Here is an 18888-nt window from a genome sequence, read left to right as displayed (position 1 = left end):
ACCTGGAGTTCACGTTTCCTGGTTTTCGAGACGAGGCATGCGTTGGGAGGAGCTTATGCCATTGCTGAGGGAGAAAGTAGCCACGTTCGGCCCTCCCGACATCCTTATCATTCAATTAGGGGAGAATGACCTTGTTAACAGAAGAAGTGCGGACTTGTCGTGGAACATAAGAAGTGATTTGGGTGAGATTGCTGCCTTGTGTCCTGGAACAACGGTGTTCTGGTCCTCCTTCCTGAAGAGAACTGTTTGGCACGGTGCGCAGAACTGTATGGCCACTGAAAAAACCAGGAAACTCTTGAATCGGGCAATAGCCCGTTGGGTGCGCTTTATGAATGGCCGAGTCATTTCTCATGACCGTATCCGGATTGGCGACAAGTCCTTGTACCGGAATGACGGGATTCATCTCTCAGACCACGGGAATGACTTTTGGTTGGATAGCGTCATCAGCAGCATTAGGGATTGGTTGCAGCTGTGAGGGTATTGGCGGCGAGCCTTTTTGGCTCGGGTGGCGGTTAGGCATTGGAATAATGTGTTGTGGTGTGTCGAAGGGCTAGGTGTGGCCATCGCCTATGCCTTCAATTTTTGGGTATTCCGTTAAAGGAATCTGGCGGTCGTGTATTCTGTCCGATGCCTTGCTTGGCGGGAGGCCATGGCACGACCCTCGGTGACATCAGGGGAGAGCCTATAGTTGGATTAGCATCAACAGGCTCCACGTACTGGTGAATAAACCCCCCTTGTTTTGGACATCCAATGCCTAAGCCAATACCTTTTCACTGCTGTAATCAATAAAGTTGTGGCCTTTTCTTGCCCATTAACCTTATATCACGTGTCCTTGTGTATTCATTCCACATTGCGGGGGTCGGGTCCTCGAACCACAAGTAAAAAGTTAAGCTAAAGAAAGATTAAAGAACATGTCAACTTTTACATGTCTACATAGTTTATTAAGGTTTACAGAGAAAAATACAAAATTTATGTACTTTCCTCTTTTTAAACCAAACCAAGACTTTTATATAGATACAATAAAAACACAGAAAGGTGTGTTTGGGGGGGGGGAGAGAGAGAGAGAGAGAGAGAGAGAGAGAGAGAGAGAGAGAGAGAGAGAGAGAGAGAGAATCTATAAACCTATAAACAAAACTTATCTTCAAACCTCAAATCCAGATGTCATTATTTCAATTTCTTTTTCATGCAAAAAGTCTATGAGAGGTTTCCGGTCCTTAACAAATGTTAACAACGGCTTTTCTCTGAGTCAACATGTCAATTTTGCCAGCTCAGCTAAACCTGTTAGCTTTAACAGCCATTATTCCATTGTTGGTCATGATGTGTCCTTGCATCTTTGTGCAGAAAAAAGTTTCGCAGCGGTGAGCATATATTGTAACAAAGGAGAACACACATTCTAGTTACCCCCCCCCCCCAACTAGACAGAGAGATGGGTTCTCTTTAGACCCAGATACTACCCCTCCCCGACCCTCGGGTCTGCCCTGCTGCTGCACCACATACCCAGGTGGGCACAGCTGGGTGAGGCCAAGTCCAGCCTGTTCACTCTTCCACTCAGATCTCTATGATATAGAGACAATATGCCTCAGGAAAGATGGATAATCTCTCCCTCCCTCCCTCTCCTCCCCTCCCTCCCTCTGTTTAGTTTTTTGCTGTCAGGAACTCCTTCGTGTTCAGTTCAGACTTCAGTATAATAATGTAGCACTTGGGCATGAAGATACAGCCCAGAAGCCCAGCACTGGAAGCCAAGATAGAGAAGACCTGCACAGCTACCATGTATTTCCCCTTGGTGCTCAGGTAGGTGGGCACAAAGGACACCCAAACACTGCAGAAGACCAGCATGCTGAAGGTGATCAGCTTTGCTTCATTGAAGGCCCCAGGCAGCTTCCTGGCTAGGAAAGCCACCGTGAAGCAGATGGCAGCCAGGAAGCCCATGTAGCCAAGGGCAGCGTAAAACATGGCCACAGACCCTTCATTGCATTGCAAGATGATCTCTCCAGGTAAGGAGCTCATGTCAGAGTCTGGGAATGGAGGAGAAAGTCCCAGCCAGGTGATGCAGATGACAACTTGGACAGTGGAACAGGAAATGACAATGGAGTTTGCCAGACTCTTCCCCAGCCATTTCCTCAGCCTGTTCCCTGGCTTGGTGGCCAAGAAGGCCAGAACCACAGTGATGGTTTTTGCCAAGACAGAAGAGACAGCAGATGAGAAGACAATGCTGAAGACCATTTGTCGGAGAAGACAGGTGACTTTCCTTGGCCGGCCGATGAAGAGGAAAGAGGACAAAAAGCAGAGCAGGAGGGAGAAGAGGAGGATGTAGGAGAGGTCCCTGTTGTTGGCTTTGACTAGGGGAGTTTCATTGTATTTCATGAATATTCCCAAAATGCAGCCTGTGGTTGAGGATAAGAGGAGGGCAAAGGAAGCCAGGAGTTTCCCCAAGTAATCATCATAGGACAAGAAGGTGATTGCTTTGGGGACACATTGACCTCGCTCTTTGTTTGGATGCTGATCTTCTGGACATTTGGTGCATTCATTGGCATCTGCACAGAGAAAAAGAGACTTCAGTATGTTAACATTAGTCATACACCTAGGGCAGTCTTACAATTGTGGGGAATGGTTGGCATATGGGAGAGATTAATAATAATAATAATAATAATAATAATAATAATAATAATAATACCCCACCCATCTGGCTGGGTTTCCCCAGCCACTCTGGGCGGCTTCCAACAAAACACTAAAAAACAATAACCTATTAAATATTAAAAGCTTCCCTAAACAGGGCTGCCTTCAGATGTTTTCTAAAAGTTTGGTAGTTATTTTTCTCTTTGACATCTGGTGGGAGGGCGTTCCACAGGGCGGGTGCCACTACTGAGAAGGCCCTCTGCCTGGTTCCCTGTAACCTGGCTTCTTGCAGTGAGGGAACTGCCAGAAGGTCTTCGGTGCTGGTTCTCAGTGTCCAGGCAGAACGATGGAGGTGGAGACGCTCGTCCAGCTATACTGTGTTCTCCAGTAGAGAACCTTCGATCCATAGCTTCTTTCCACTGGTGTTGTGTCCTACCTTCCTGAGTGGAGACTGTCCCTTCTGAGCAGGGAGCACAGTCATAGCAGCATGGAGGCTTCCCTTCCTGAATCTTCTTGGCATATCCAGGGCAACAGCTCTTTGCGCATCTTGCATGAGGCATGGTCTGGAAATCAATAGAAGATAGAGCATTGAGGAAATGGATTGTTCAGTATTGGAAAGATCCCTGGAATAACACTAACACTAATACTAACAATAAAATAATATAATATTTATACCCTACCCATCTGGCTGGGTTACCCCAGCCACTCTGGGCAGCTTCCCACACAGATAAAAATCTAATAAAGCGTCAAACATTAGAATCCTCTTTACTTCCAATTGCCCAAAGTGAGCCCAAGCCCAATTAGGAGTGATTTATTTTTTGCTTTCTGTAGAGCAGCATGGCTGTGAAATCTCTTTAGTGTTTCTGCTTATTTCCTTTAACATTGATATACTGCACTTTTCTACACATACAGACACAATCCAGGCAACATGTGAATTGAACCAGTCATTCCTACAAAATGGGCCACTAAGACAACTCCTGACACTGTTGCCATCACACCTGCTATGTGTTTGTGCAGTTGTGAAATAAGGCTGGACTGACTGTTTTCTGCTTTGCTTCAAAGGCTAAATGACATTGTTGAGGTTGGCATGAAGGCTTCTGAACTTGACACCTAGTTTTCTCGTGAGGCCAATCTGCACTTCCCATTTTCATTTTAGGAAGCTTTCCCAGCTGGGTGAATAAATATTTATTACAGCTGTTCATTTTGTAATTCATTTTGTCAGCCTCTTATTCATTGTCAGATTTTATACATGCTTATTCAACAGTGAGATCCATTGAGCTCATTGCTATTAATCTCCAAGAAAGTGTCAATGACTGCAATAAAAGCCTCATACGTAATGTTCAACAAGCTGTTAGAATTGTAGAATATACCATAGATATTAAAAAGGCACATAACATTTCTCCTACCTTCTTCCACAGTGTGGGCCATACTATTGTTTCTGGGCTAATGGTGAACTTTAGATTTGAGGACTTCTGTCTCTCTATGCTCCCAATTTTCACAGTAGCATGCGAATTATTAGGAAACAGCACCCAATTCACAATATCAAAGTCAATGGCCAGTGCCCCATTTTCATCCAAGTGCTGTGAATCAGTTGAAGTATTGGAAGAGAGATGGACTTCTTTCAAGAATGAATGAAGCTAGAACAACAGAGAAAACCACGTTGGATGGCATATACCGGTATTGATTATAAAGACATTTGGAGGTGGAAATCATTGGTTGGATATTCATTTACTTGTCATATGGGGACATGTCTGCTGTGCGCACATGAGAAGAAAATGAGCTGTCCCAGGTTTTCCAAGACACCTGTAGGGTATGCTGTGTTCCTATTACAGTGGTACCTCGGGTAATTGACGCTTTTGAATTATGGTGCTGGAGGAGACTCTTGAGAGTCCCATGGACTGCAAGAAGATCAAATGCATCCATTCTTAAGGAAATCAGCCCTGAGTGCTCACTGGAAGGACAGATCATGAAGCTGAGGCTCCAATACTTTGGCCACCTCATGAGAAGAGAAGACTCCCTGGAGAAGACCCTGCTGTTGGGAAAGATGCAGGGCACAAGGAGAAGGGGACGACAGAGGACGAGATGGCTAGACAGTGTTCTCGAAGCTACAAACATGAATCTGACCAAACTGCGGGAGGCAGTGGAAGACAGAAGTGCCTGGCGTACTCTGGTCCAGGGGGTCACGAAGAGTCGGACACGACTAAATGACTAAACAACAACACCTTGGGTTCCGGAGGTCCGTTCTTAACCTAAAACTATTCTTAACCTGAAGCACCACTTTAGCTAATGGGGCCTCCCGCTGCTGCCGCGCCACCGGAGCACGATTTCTGTTCTCATCCTGAAGCAAAGTTCTTAACTGTTCCACCAGGCCTTTGGTCAGGGCACAGCCTGACTCACTCCTTTGGCAATCTTCACAGAACTTTAGCCTAATGGTTGCCATCAATTTGATTTGAATTAATTTTATAATGAAATTATTTTAGAATGTTGTACTATTTTATTGTTGTTAGCCGCCCTGAGCCCGGCTTCAGCTAGGGAGGGCGGGATATAAATAAAATTTATTATTATTATTATTATTATTATTATTATTATTATTATTATTATTATTAACCTGAGGTACTATTTCTGGGTTAGCGGAGTCTGTAACCTGAAGCATCTGTAACCTGAAGCGTATGTAACCCAAGGTACCACTGTATGATAATTCCAGAGTTGGAAAATAAATCACAATCTTCAAAAGCAAGAGGCAGTTTCTGTAATCTACCCCCCACTCTTTAACCCATATCTAATTCTACCCTTCCTTCCCCACCCATCACAGTTTATGTCAACACAACTTAAGGTTTAATAGAAAATACAAGGTGAGAGACACAGGGCAACCCAGATGGGTTGGAATGGAATCATTCTATAAAGTAGATAAGCAGGATGACTAGCTTAGAAGCAAATACATTAAATGTGAGGGGGTTGGGAAACCCTATGAAAAGAAAACGCATCACCTCATATGTGAACACCTCATATGTGAACACCTTGACAACCTTCGAAAACCTCCTCCTAACAACAAAGGGACACAGCAAAGGGACGGTATCCGCAATATAATAATAATAATAATAATAAATTTTATTTATACCCCGCCCTCCCCAGCCAAAGCCGGGCTCAGGGCGGCTAACAACAATAAAAACAATCCGACATTCTAAAAACTTTTCACCATAAAATCAATCAGAAACAAATTGATGGCAACCAGCAAGCAGGACCCTGTGCAGATTGCCAGAGGAGGGGGTCAGGCTGCGCCCTGACCAAAGGCCTGGTGGAACAGCTCTGTCTTACAGGCCCTGCGGAAAGATGTCAAGTCCCGCAGGGCCCTAGTCTCTTGTGACAGAGCGTTCCACCAGATTGGTGCCACAGCCGAGAAAGCTCTGGCTCTAGTTGAGGCCAGCCTAACCTCTCTGAGGCCTGGGACCTGAGGCCTGGGACCTTCAGGATGTTTTTATTTGCAGACCGTAGGTTTCTCTGTATACAAAATACTACTCCATAATCCCGCAAATCCCCTAGATGCAATCAAAAAACAATGGGAGAATGACATAGGCTATGAGATTAACCCCACTCAATGGACCAGAATGTGGTCTAAATCTCCCTTTAAATCCATATCAGGGAAAAGAAAAGAACTCACTCTGAAACTCACGTACAGGTGGCACCGAACACCATGGAAACTATCGCTAATATGCCCAGGAACCGCACCAAAATGCTGGAGAGGATGCACCTTCACAGGCACATACTTCCACATGTGGTGGGAATGTCCCCAAATCCAACTCTTCTGGACATCAATCATACAAGAAATATGCAAAATAACTAAGTCACCCAGAACACACATTATATGCCCACTCACATTATAAAGAGCTCATAACCCACCTACTCTCAGCAGCCAGAAGCATCGTGGAGTAAGCATGGACCAATGGTATCAAATAGTATGGGAAACAGCCTTCCTAGAAAAACTAACCAATAAACTGAAACTGACACGGGGACAAATAGAAGAAGACACCTTCACCCTGGTATGGTTCCCCTTTATCACATACATAGCCCAACAAAAGAACAACAAGAATCACACACCCCACTCACGCACAAAACCAAATCTCACTAGAGCCAACCAAACACAACCAACCACCCCCTAAGCCATGCCCAACCTCTCTCACCACCAAGGAAATACAACAAGCAAATAGTAAGAGAACCTACACAAGTGATGCTGACACAAAACCCCACGCATACACTCAGCAGAAGAATAGAAGCATAACCACCTGACCTCAGCCCACTCACCATTCCTCCTCCCCCTCTTTCCCCCTCTTTTATTCCTAACCTAACCTTGTATGTAACACTAATGTCTCACACCAAATGAAACCGATCTGTACAAGCACAACTTGAAAAAAAGACAATGCATGTATTTTTGTACAGTAAGAAATATTACATATATAGATATATAGATATAGATATGAAGAGGCCATACCTGCCATGGCTGTAGACTTTGAAGCTCCATCTTGTCTCCTTCACCCACCATCAACCTCCGCTTTGATCTGGATGAATAGGCTGCATTCAAGGCCTGAGCCACAACTTGGACACTGTAGTAAGTGATATAACTGTCCTGGGAGTGGATTCCTTCGATCTCCTCCTGGGGAAGCAGCATCTGATTTTCCTTCTCCCTGCATCTTCGCCAACTCCTCACAGATAAGGCATGCTTTAAATATGAACATCCAAATGCTTTCCGCCAAGAAGCAGAAGCTTTTGGCTCATAGTAGTCCTTTTTTGCTTCCTTTTTGGTCTTCATTACAAAGGACAAAGAACCATGGGCATATCGGAAGGCTTCCGTCTCATAAAACAAGATGTTGTCCTGAAGACCGGTGGTGATCCAGACCTTCCCCCCGGTTTGTGTCCTTTCAAAGAAAGATTGTACCTCTATGATAACATAAAATCCATACTGAGAATCTGTATAGTAAACAAATACATTGACTTGTCTCCACATGGCAGATGGCTCATGAGAGAACCACAGGGAGGTTTTCCGTTGTACTCTTTCAGTGAAGGCAGCACAAATTTCCCTTTTGCTCATCAGAGGTGTCAAGGTGCTCAAGAACTTTTCTCCATTGTCATTGTCTGAAGCAAAGAGGCCGACCCATGTCCACCTGAAGTGCAGGAGGAGTTGGACCACCCCATCGTATTGAGCTTCTTCATTTGGGGCCATTGAGTTGACAAAAGGGGACTGTTTTTTATCATGAAGAACGAAGCCAGAACTGAGCTGGTGAGAGAAGGGAAAGAGACTGATGCTTTGCTTTTCAGGACAAATATTGGATGACAAATTTAATTATCAACTCAACCTTATTTGAAATAATTTTTATTTTATTTATGTATATACCACTTAACTGCTTAGCAATGTATAAACTGCTTAAAACCTTAGCAATTACAGAGGAGATTAATAATAATAATAATAATAATAATAATAATACCCCACTATCCCCGGCTAGAGCCGGGCTCAGGGCGGCTAACTCCAGTAAAATTACAGTAAAAACATGATGGGGTATGTGTGAACCAATTTAAAATACAGGTTAAAATGCAATTTAAAATGCAGCCTCATTTTAAAGGTGGCCCATAGATCAAAACCATAAGAGGTGGGAAACATAAGGGTCAGACTGAGTCCAGACCAAAGGCCAGGCGGAACAGCTCTATCTCAGCATCTTCATTTAGCAAAGGAGTTGTTCTATATGATTCAGCTGGTTTAGGTCCGTATGTTAGGAATAGATATAATTAAAGCTTCTGAACTATAGGTGGCTTTGGGTGTGTGTGGAAGATTTGTAGATTGTTGTATTAACTTGTTATTTTATCAGTGGGAAGTTTATAAAGGGGCATAATCAGCACAAGTCATTGGGTGGATTTCAGTTTTAGTGATCTTTGCTACTGGGCATGAAGCAATGAGAGAAAATCTCTATGGAAATATGAATTGTGGACATGAAAATAGAATGTGAGGTCTTTATCAGTAGGATGTTAGAATCTCCAAATATATATTAAGCTATTTACTTCCATTATGTTTTAAAGGTCTTCGTTTGTTGTTTAGTCGTGTCTGACTCTTTGTGACCCCATGGACCAGAGCACGCCAGGCACTCCTATCTTCCACTGCCTCCCGCAGTTTGGTCAAACTCACGTTGGTAGCTTCGAGAACACTGTCCAACCATCTCGTCCTCTGTCATCCCCTTCTCCTTCTGCCCTCAATCTTTCCCAACATCAGGGTCTGTCCTTCAGGATCTGTCCTTCAGGTGAGCACTCAAGGCTGATTTCCTTAAGAATGGAGAGGTTTGATCTTCTTGCAGTCCATGGGACTCTCAAGAGTCTCCTCCAGCACCATAATTCAAAAGCATCAATTCTTCGGTGATCAGCCTTCTTTATGGTCCAGCTCTCACTTCCATACATCACTACTGGGAAAACCATAGCTTTTACTATACGGACCTTTGTTGGCAAGGTGATGTCTCTGCTTTTTAAGATGCTGTCTAGGTTTGTCATTGTTTTTCTCCCAAGAAGCAGGTGTCGTTTAATTTCGTGACTGCTCTCAGTCTCTCACTGCCTCCATTTCTTCCCCTTCTATTTGCCAGGAGGTGATGGGACCAGTGGCCATGATTTTAGTTTTTTTGGTGTTGAGCTTCAAACCATATTTTGCGCTCTCCTCTTTCACCCTCAATAAAAGGTTCTTTAATTCCTCCTCACTTTCTGCCATCAAGGTTGTGTCATCTGCATATCTGAGGTTGTTGATATTTCTTCCAGCAATCTTAATTCTGGCTTGGGATTCATCCAGTTCAGCCTTTCGCATGCTGAATTCTGCATATAAGTTAAATAAGGAGGGAGACAAAATACAGCCTTGTCGTACTCCTTTCCCAATTTTGAACCAATCAGTTGTTCCATATCCAGTTCTAACTGTAGCTTCTTGTCCCACATAGAGATTTCTCATGAGACAGACGAGGTGATCAGGCACTCTCATTTCTTTAAGAACTTGCCATAGTTTGCTGTGGTCGACACAGTCAAATGCTTTTGTGTAGTCAATGAAGCAGAAGTAGATGTTTTTCTGGAACTCTCTAGCTTTCTCCATAATCCAGTGCATGTTTGCAATTTGGTCTCTGGTTCCTCTGCCCTTTCGAAATCCAGCTTGCACTTCTGGGAGTTCTCGGTCCACATACTGCTTGAGCCTTCCTTGTAGAATTTTAAGCATAACCTTGCTAGCATGTGAAATGAGCGCAATTGTGCGGTAGTTGGAGCATTCTTTGGCACTGCCCTTCTTTGGGATTGGGATGTAGACTGATCTTCTCCAATCCTCTGGCCACTGCTGAGTTTTCCAAACTTGTTGGCATATTGAGTGTAGCACCTTAACAGCATCATCTTTGGCCTTGTTATTTGCAGTGCTTTCTAAGGCCCATTTGACTTCACTCTCCAGGATGTCTGGCTCAAGGTCAGCAACCACACTACCTGGGGTGTACGAGACATCCATATCTTTCTGGTATAATTCCTCTGTGTATTCTTGCCACCTCTTCTTGATGTCTTCTGCTTATGTTAGGTCCTTTCCACTTTTGTCCTTTATTATGGTAATCTTTGTACGAAATGTTCCTTTCATATCTCCAATTTTCTTGAACAGATCTCTGATTTTTTCCATTCTGTTGTTTATTTCTTTGCATTGTTCTTTTAAGAAGGCCCTCTTATCTGTCCTTTGGAAATCTGCATTCAATTTCCTGTATCTTTCACTATCTCCCTCACATTTTGCTTGCCTTCTATCCCCTGCTATTTGTAAGGCCTCGTTGGATAGCCACTTTGCTTTCTTGCATTTCCTTGGCTAGGTCTTGGCTAGATTGCCTTTTTTGAGATATGTCAATCATGGATGAAATCATGAAATCATACCATTGAAGTCACCTCCAAGTATTATTTCACCTTTAGCATGGATTTTTATTACACTACTTGTAGATTTGACAGGGGGAAATATTGGTTAATGCACATTGAAAAATACAGTGGTACCTCGAGTTACATACGCTTCAGGTTACAGACTCCGCTAACCCAGAAATAGGTGCTTCAGGTTAAGAACTTTCTTCAGGATGAGAACAGAAATCGTGCTCCGGTGGCAGCAGGAGGCCCCATTAGCTAAAGTGGTGCTTCAGGTTATGAACAGTTTCAGGTTAAGTACGGAACGCCGGAACAAATTAAGTACTTAACCCGAGGTACCACTGTATTTATATTAAAGCGGTTGTACATTTAACATTATGTCCCTTTCTTCCTATCATTTTGCTCAGTTTATTTATTAAAATAGTTATAGTATACTCAGCATAATTTGTTGTTTCATGAGATGGCAAAGCCCATTCTTACTTGTGGGATTTTGTAGATTCCCAATATGCTGGCAATGTGCATAGAGATGTCGAATTCACCCCGTTCAAGAACAGTCAGTATCCTTTTCTGCCTTCCACAGGTATAGTTTGGAATATTGATTTTCCCACCAGCAAGCAGATCTGTCAGGGCATCAGAAGTGGTTCTTCCATCAAAATGGGTCTCATAGATGCTGTAGCCCAGGGTGATGTTGGGTAGGAGTCTGGGGTTATGATTGACATCCTGCATGGCCAGAAAGAAGCTAAGAATTTGCCATCCCCTCTTATTCACAGAACTGCAAAAAGAATTATGTCACATAGTGACATTCAGTTCAGTGAAATTGAAAGTATAGCCTTCTCCTATAGCCACTAAATATCTTAAGGCTTTCTAAAATACTTCTGTAATACTAAACTCTTAAAAATACATTTTGACCTGGCCAATATGGCCAACTACCTCCCAGTCTCAAGTCTTCCATTCTTGGGCAAGGTGATTGAGCGGGTGGTTGCTGAACAACTCCAATCATGACTGGAGGATACAGACCATTTTGATCCCTTCCAATCGGGATTCAGGCCTCATCATGGGACGGAAACTGCCTTAGTTGCACTGATCGATGATCTCCAGTGGGCTAGGGACAAAGGTGAGAGCTGTTTCCTAGTTCTGCTGGATCTCTCAGCGGCCTTTGATACAATCAACCATAACATCCTTCTGGACCTTCTAGAGGGGCTGGGAGCTGGGGGCACTGTTATACAGTGGTTTCGCTCCTTCCTCCTGGGCCGTGTTCAGAAAGTGGTGGTGGGGGATGAGTGTTCAGACCCCTGGGCCCTCACTTGTGGGGTGCCTCAGGGTTCCGTCCTCTCCCCCATGCTTTTTAACATCTATATGAAGCCGGTGGGAGAGATCATCAGGGGGTTTGGACTGGGTGTCCATCAATATGCAGATGATACCCAGCTCTACCTCTCATTTAAATCAGAACCAGTGAAAGCGGTGAATGTCCTCTGTGAGTGTCTGGAGGCAATTGGAGGATGGATGATGGCTAACAGATTGAGGTTGAAATAAATAAATAAATAAATAAATAAATAAATAAATAAATAAATAAATTTTGTCCAGTTGCACCTTGGAGACCAATTAAGTTTCGTGTGCATGCACACTTCTTCTTTCGTGCATGCACACAAAAGCTTACACCCAGAACAAACTTAGTTGGTCTCTAAGGTGCTACTGGACAAAATTTATTTATTTTGACTGTGTCAGACCAACACGGCTACCTACCTGAATCTAGATTGAGGTTGGATCCTGACAAGACAGAAGTACTGTTTGGGGGGGGGACAGGGGGAGGGCAGGTGTGGGGAGCTCTCTGGTCCTGAATGGGGTATCTGTGTCCCTGAAGGACCAGGTGCACTGCCTGGGAGTCATTTTGGACTCACAGCTGTCCATGGAGGCGCAGGTCAATTCTGTGTCCAGGGCAGCTGTCTACCAGCTCCCTCTGGAAAGCAAGCTGAGACCCTACCTGTCCTCAGACTGCTTCACCAGAGTGGTGCATGCTTTAGTAATCTCCCACTTGGACTACTGCAATGAGCTCTACATGTAGCTACCTTTGAAGGTGACCCGGAAACTACAACTAATCCAAAAAGTGACAAAAGAGGCTTCTCCAATATTGATAGAGGGGAGTCATTAAACCTCATCCTTTGGAGAAGGGTGAACTCTCTCAAAACGAACATTATCCTAGATTTATTTATATTCTGAGAAGACTTCCAGTTTTTAAATCCCGATCATATTTCCAGAAGATAAAGTTCTTGTTTAGGAAATGTATTTGGAGTTCAAATGTACTGAGAATATCATTGCAGAAAATGCCATCACAAATTAAGGAAGGTGGCTTTGGAATTCCAAATCTGGAATTATACCAGCATGCTTATTTATTGTCAAGTATCAGACACTGGAGACCTGCTGGTGGTCTTAATCTCCTGAGCTGAGCAACTTTAGAGAATACATACATACATACATACATACATACATACAGTAAAGCCTTTGGTTAAGTGGACAGTATTAGGATCAATTTCCACACGCTAAACTTACTCTCTGGGGAAATCCTACTTTATACTTTTATCTTTTTATAAATAAATTATTCTAAAATTTTTTAAATAAAATCTCTCACACTCAGCGACCTTCCAGGGCTTGGAATCCTCCACCCCACGAGGGCAGGGAAATTGTGGAAGCCCTGCTCCGCTTTGTCCAGTGGTCAGTAGCTACCCTGTATCTTAGGTCTTCTCCAGGCATTATACATCTCACAAATATTGCTTCCCATAAAAGGGTTGGCATGTTTGGAATCAAAGCATGAGAAGAGCACCTGCCTAAGCATAGTAGAGGGTTACAGATTTCAGTTGCATAGATTACTTTGTGCCTGGGGAAAATAATTGTGCATTGAACATTGTTCTCCCCATCTAGCATTGCTATAAAGGACAACCCTGCCTTTTAACATTCACTCACTTCTGAGTGAGAGAACTAATCTCCCGTTCATTTCCAGGTGAGAGTAGTGGCTCAGTCCTGGGGCACTAATTCATAAACTTCTAGAAAATTTTATTGGGTTGAGAGTGGGAGAACTCCAAGGTTTTCATGCCAGTAAATGCTCCAAGGTTTGATGAGACTACAATGAGAGAATGAATTTCATTTGCTAATTACAGAAAACCTGCAACAGCCACACCCCATATACCTCCATAAACCTCCAGGACACCATAGACCTCTAGGAGTGACCCACCCTTGCTTCAGTCACTGTCATCTCAGAGGGGCTGAGCCAGGTGCATCCAGGGAACCCGAGTGTAGAAGAAACACATCAATACATTACTCACGTTTCAACATAGTTCAAGGGGATGCTGTAGAAGGTGAAGGGCAAATGATCTCCAATGAATTTTGAAGATACAATTCCACTAATGAGATGGTTTCCTGGCCTGTAATAATTCACAGCATTATTGATATCCCTAATCAGCTTGAGTGAGCATTTTGCCTTCTGCTGCATCCCACAGGTTACAAGAGGGAGCAACAAGAGCAGAAGACCAGCATGCTGAAGGTGATCAGCTTGGCCTCATTGAAGGCCCCAGGCAGCTTCCTGGCTAGGAAAGCCACCGTGAAGCAGATGGCAGCCAGAAAGCCCATGTAGCCAAGGGCAGCGTAAAACATGGCAGCACACCCTTCATTGCACTGCAAGATGATCTCTCCAGGTAAGGAGCTCATGTCAAAGTCTGGGAAAGGAGGAGAAACTCCCAGCCAGGTGATGCAGATGGCAAGTTGGACAGTGGAACAGGAAATGACAATGGAGTTGGCCAGACTCTTCCCCAGCCATTTCCTCAGCCTGTTCCCTGGCTTGGTGGCCAAGAAGGCCAACACCACAGTGATGGTTTTTGCCAACACTGAAGAGATGGCAGATGAGAAGACAATGCTAAAGATCATTTGTCGGAGAAGACAGGTGACTTTCCTTGGCCGGCTGATGAAAAGGAAAGAGGACAAAAAGCAGAGCAGAAGGGAGAAGAGGAGGATGTAGGAGAGGTCCCTGTTGTTGGCTTTGACTAGGGGAGTTTCATTGTATTTCACATGAATATTCCCAAAATAAAGCCTGTGGTTGAGGATAAGAGTAGGGCAAAGGAGGCCAGAAGTTTCCCCAAGTAATCTTCATAGGACAAGAAGTTGATTGCTTTGGGGACACATTGACCTCGCTCTTTGTTTGGATGCTGATCTTCTGGACATTTGGTGCATTCATTGGCATCTGCACAGAGAAAAAGAGACTTCAGTATGTAAACATTAATCATACACCTAGAGCAGTCTGAATGATGTTACAGTTGTGCAAAATTATTGGCATATGGGAGAGATCAAGAAAGAACACTGTGTTCACTGGTAGAGAAATTTCACCCCATGGCTTCTTTCTACTGGTGTTGTGTCCTACCTTCCTGAGTGGAGACTGTCCCTTCTGAGCAGGGAGCACAGTCATAGCAACACGGAGGCTTCCCTTCCTGAATCTTCTTGGCATATCCAGGGCAACAGCTCTTTGTGCATCTTGCATGAGGAGTGGTCTGGAAATCAATAGAAGGAGCAGCATCGAGGCTTTAGGAAAGGGATTGTTGAGTTTTGAAAGGATTATCATTATTGTTGTTGTTCATACCCAACCCATCTTGCTGGGTTTCCCCAGACACTCTGAGCAGTTTCCAGCACATAAAAAAATATAATAAAGCATGAAACTTTATTATATTTTTAAATATAATAAAGCATCTTTACATCCAATGGCCCAAAGTGAGCTCAGACCCAATTAGGACTGATTTCTTTGTGATTTTGTAGAGCAGCATGGCTGTGAAATCTCTTTAGTGTTTCTGCTTCTTCCCATTAGCATTGATATACTACACTTTTCTACACATACAGAAAATCCAGGCAACATGTGAATTGAACCAGCGACAAAAAAAAAATTCCAACAAAATGGGGCACTAAAACAACTCCTGACACAGTTGTGTTGCGCAGTTGAGAAATAAGACTGTACTGACTGATTTCTGCTTTGCTTCAAAGGCTAAATGGCGTTGTTGAGGTTGGGATGAAGGCGGCACCTAGTGCAAAAATTGGCACCTAGTTTGCTCGTGAGGCATATCTGTACTTCCCATTTTCATTTTAGGAAGCTTTTCCAGCTGGGTGAATAAATATTTATTATAGCTGCTCATTTTGTAATTCATTTTGTAAGTCTCTTATTCATTGTCAGATTTCATAGATGCTTATTCAAGAGTGAGATCCAATCAGCGCAATGGGATTTACCTCCAGGGAAGTGTCCATGATTGCAATAAAAGCTTCATAAACACTGTTCAACCAGCTATTAGAGCATAACAGAAATCATAATATTAAAAAAGCACATAACATTTCTCCTACCTTCTTCCACAGTGTGGGCCATACTATTGTTTCTGGGCTAATGGTGAAGTTTAGATTTGAGGACTCCTGTCTCTCTATGCTCCCGATCTTCACACTAGCATGAGATTTATTAGGGAACAACACCCAATTCACAATATCAAAGTCAACCGCCAGTGCCCCATTCTCATCCAAGTACTGTCCGTCAGTTGAAGTATTAGAAGACAGATGGACTTCTTTCAAGAATGAATGAAGCTAGAGCAGAGAAAACCAGGTTGGAAAAGATGGTTATGATTTTGCGAAATTATGTAAAGAATGGTCATCATGGATGACATGTGGAACGTGGAACACATGTGGAACACAAAGTTCTAAGAAGGATGGAGTCATCTTTCTACTCTAGGATCAACAACACCATAACAGGGCGGCCCCATTGCTAAAACCTAGACCACCTCCATGATAGTCTCTATCCCCAAACCCCTCAAAGACAGCCTCAAAGTAGAATCATACCCATCCAATCTCATTAATAAACCAAGACCACAAGATATTCACATCAATCTTGGCTAACTGCCTAAAAATTTTCTACACAAGTTAATACTCCCAGACCACACTGGCTTTGTCCCAGGTTGCGATATGACAGACCGCATCAGGAAACTACTGAATCTGCTTGAACACAGCAAGGTAACTAGACTCTGACTGACAGTTAGGTTCCTAGACATCCTCTAGGCTTTTGATTGCTTAGAATGGAGATACCTACTAGCCATACTAACTAATATGAAATTTGATGAGCACCCTTTGGGTCCGGTCAGTCAGCCAGTTACAAATCCACTGAGTGGTAGCATAGTCAAGACCGCATTTTACCAGCTTCTTTACAAGAATATCATGGGGCACCTTGTCAAATGCCTTGCTGAAATCAAGGTAGGCTACATCCACTGCGTTCCCTTCATCTACCAGGCTTGTAATTCTGTCAAAAAACGAGATCAGGTTAGTCTGACATGACTTATTTTTCAGAAATCCATGCTGACTATTGGTGATCACATCATTCCTTTCTAGGTGCTCACAGATTGTTTGCTTGATGATCTGGGCTGTATCTTCATGCCCAAGTGCTACATTATTATACTGAAGCCCGAACTCAACACAAAAGAGCACCTGACGGCAAAAAAATAAACGAAGAGAGAGAGAGAGATTATCCATCTTTCCTTTGGTCTGTATTAAAAGCATTTTGGTTGGGATCTTGTTTAAAGGTTAACTGATTTTAGTTTTAGTTACAGGTAGGTAGCCGTGTTGGCTTGCTGTAGTCGAAACAAAATAAAAAAATTCCTTCCAGTAGCACCTTAGAGACCAGCTTCTTCAGTATCTTTCTGAATCTTATTTCCCCCCTCTCTTTTCTATTTTTTAAAATGTTTTTCTTCTTCCTTCTCTCTCTCTCTCTCTCTCTCTCTCTCTCTCTCTCTCTCTCCCTTTTTGTATTTTTATTGTATCTATATAAAAGTCTTGGTTTGGTTAGAAAATGGGAAAATATATGAAGTTTATATTTTTTTTATATATAAACTTTAATAAAATATATATTCTTTTTTAAAAAGTGTGTTTCTGGCATTGGGCAGTCTGGACAGATTAGGGAGGGACTGTGCTGGTTTACCACCCACCACACTGCCCAGCCGTCTCCCTGTCTCAGCTGACAGAGCCAGTCTCAGAGCTGCAAAAAGAATTGGGCCACATAGTCATGTTCGATTTAGTGAATTTGAAAGTCGCATTCTTTTTTGTATAAATCAAAGCAAATGGGAAAGGAGCCCAGTAAGTAGGGTAAGGTCCACAGTATCTTTGCAGGATAGAATGGAGAAAAAACCATTATAAACTATAATACTAAACTGCAAACAAAAATCATGTCTAATTGGGTAAATATCCTCCCTGCTGCCTTATTTTACTCCTAATTTTGAAGAGGCTTAATTATGAGCAAGATAAATACAGTGGCACCTCCGGTTGAGGACGGGATCCGTTCCGGAGCTCTGGTCAGATCCCAAGGTTTCTGCAACTGGAGGGACTGCTTCTGCGCATGCGCACATGTTGGTAGAGCGCTTCTGTGCATGCGCGCGTGGCAAAAACCCAGAAATACACTTCCGGGTTTGCCGCTTATGTATCCCGAAGTTTACATAAGCGAAGGGATATGTAAGCGGAGGTACAATTGTATCAGAACTACGGAGGGAGATGGAGCTCCTTCAACTGAGCATGAAATGGTCAATCCAAAAATGAAGGGGGGGAGGAGGCTGGAAATTATTTGAATCCCACAGCCCTAAAATAGCTTATGGAGATTCTTAAACTGATGCAGCAAGATTTGGTTGTGATAAAACACAATACTACACAAACTTCTTCCCCGCCTCCATTGCATCTGCAGAAAACAGCAGCAGGTGACACTTTTAGGTGGGTGGGTTGCAATGTAATGGAACCACCTCCATATTGAGGACCTCAATATCTCCTGCAATGATTTCACAAAGTTTTTTGCAGATTTCATTTTGTTAACTACAGAAAATGTGCAACAGCCACACCCCCAAAGACCTCCAGGATCCCACAGATCTCCAGCAGAGACCAACCCTAGCTTCAGTCACTTTCATCTCAGAGGGGCTGATCCAGGTGCATCCAGGGAACTGAAGGGAAGCAGAAACACATCAATGCATTACTCACGCATTAACCCTGTTCAAGGGGGTGCTGTTGAAGGTGAAGGGCAAACGATCTCCAATGAATTTTGAAGATACAATTCCACCAATGAGATGGTTTCCTGGCCTGTAATAATTCACAGCATTATTGACATCCCTGATCAGCTTGAGTGAGCATTTTGCCTTCTGCTGCATCCCACAGGTTACAAGAGGGAGCAACAAGAGCAGTGTTACCATTCTGAATCCACCTGCTACACTTCCTTTCTGATTGTTCCTCTCAACTCCACAGCCAGCTAATCAGAAGAAGCCTAAACTCTTGCAAGGACGTGTCCAGCTCTAGCTTCTGAGACAAAGTGGACATGATATAACGGAGTGGTAGAGCACTTGTTTGCACCCA

The 18888-nt window shown here is 43.4% G+C and overlaps 1 protein-coding gene across 1 annotated transcript; it reads right to left on the bottom strand.

Moving 5' to 3' along the window:
- Window positions 1-1635: 1635 nt before the first annotated feature.
- LOC310672755 (vomeronasal type-2 receptor 26-like) lies at window positions 1636-13984 on the bottom strand (the record flags this gene model as incomplete). Its single annotated transcript, XM_083430407.1, has 6 exons — window positions 1636-2534; window positions 3053-3179; window positions 4023-4253; window positions 7103-7885; window positions 10981-11272; window positions 13818-13984. 6 exons carry the CDS (start codon window positions 13982-13984, stop codon window positions 1636-1638), a joined length of 2499 nt encoding a protein of 832 aa, XP_083286533.1.
- Between the last annotated feature and the right edge of the window lie 4904 nt (window positions 13985-18888).

This window comes from Podarcis tiliguerta (genome assembly GCF_965153285.1).
Source record: "Podarcis tiliguerta genome assembly, chromosome: 2".
Classification (NCBI taxonomy): Eukaryota; Metazoa; Chordata; class Lepidosauria; order Squamata; family Lacertidae; genus Podarcis; species Podarcis tiliguerta.
The sequence above is the reverse complement of the archived record's forward strand: the minus strand, read 5'-3'. Positions and strand labels throughout refer to the sequence as shown.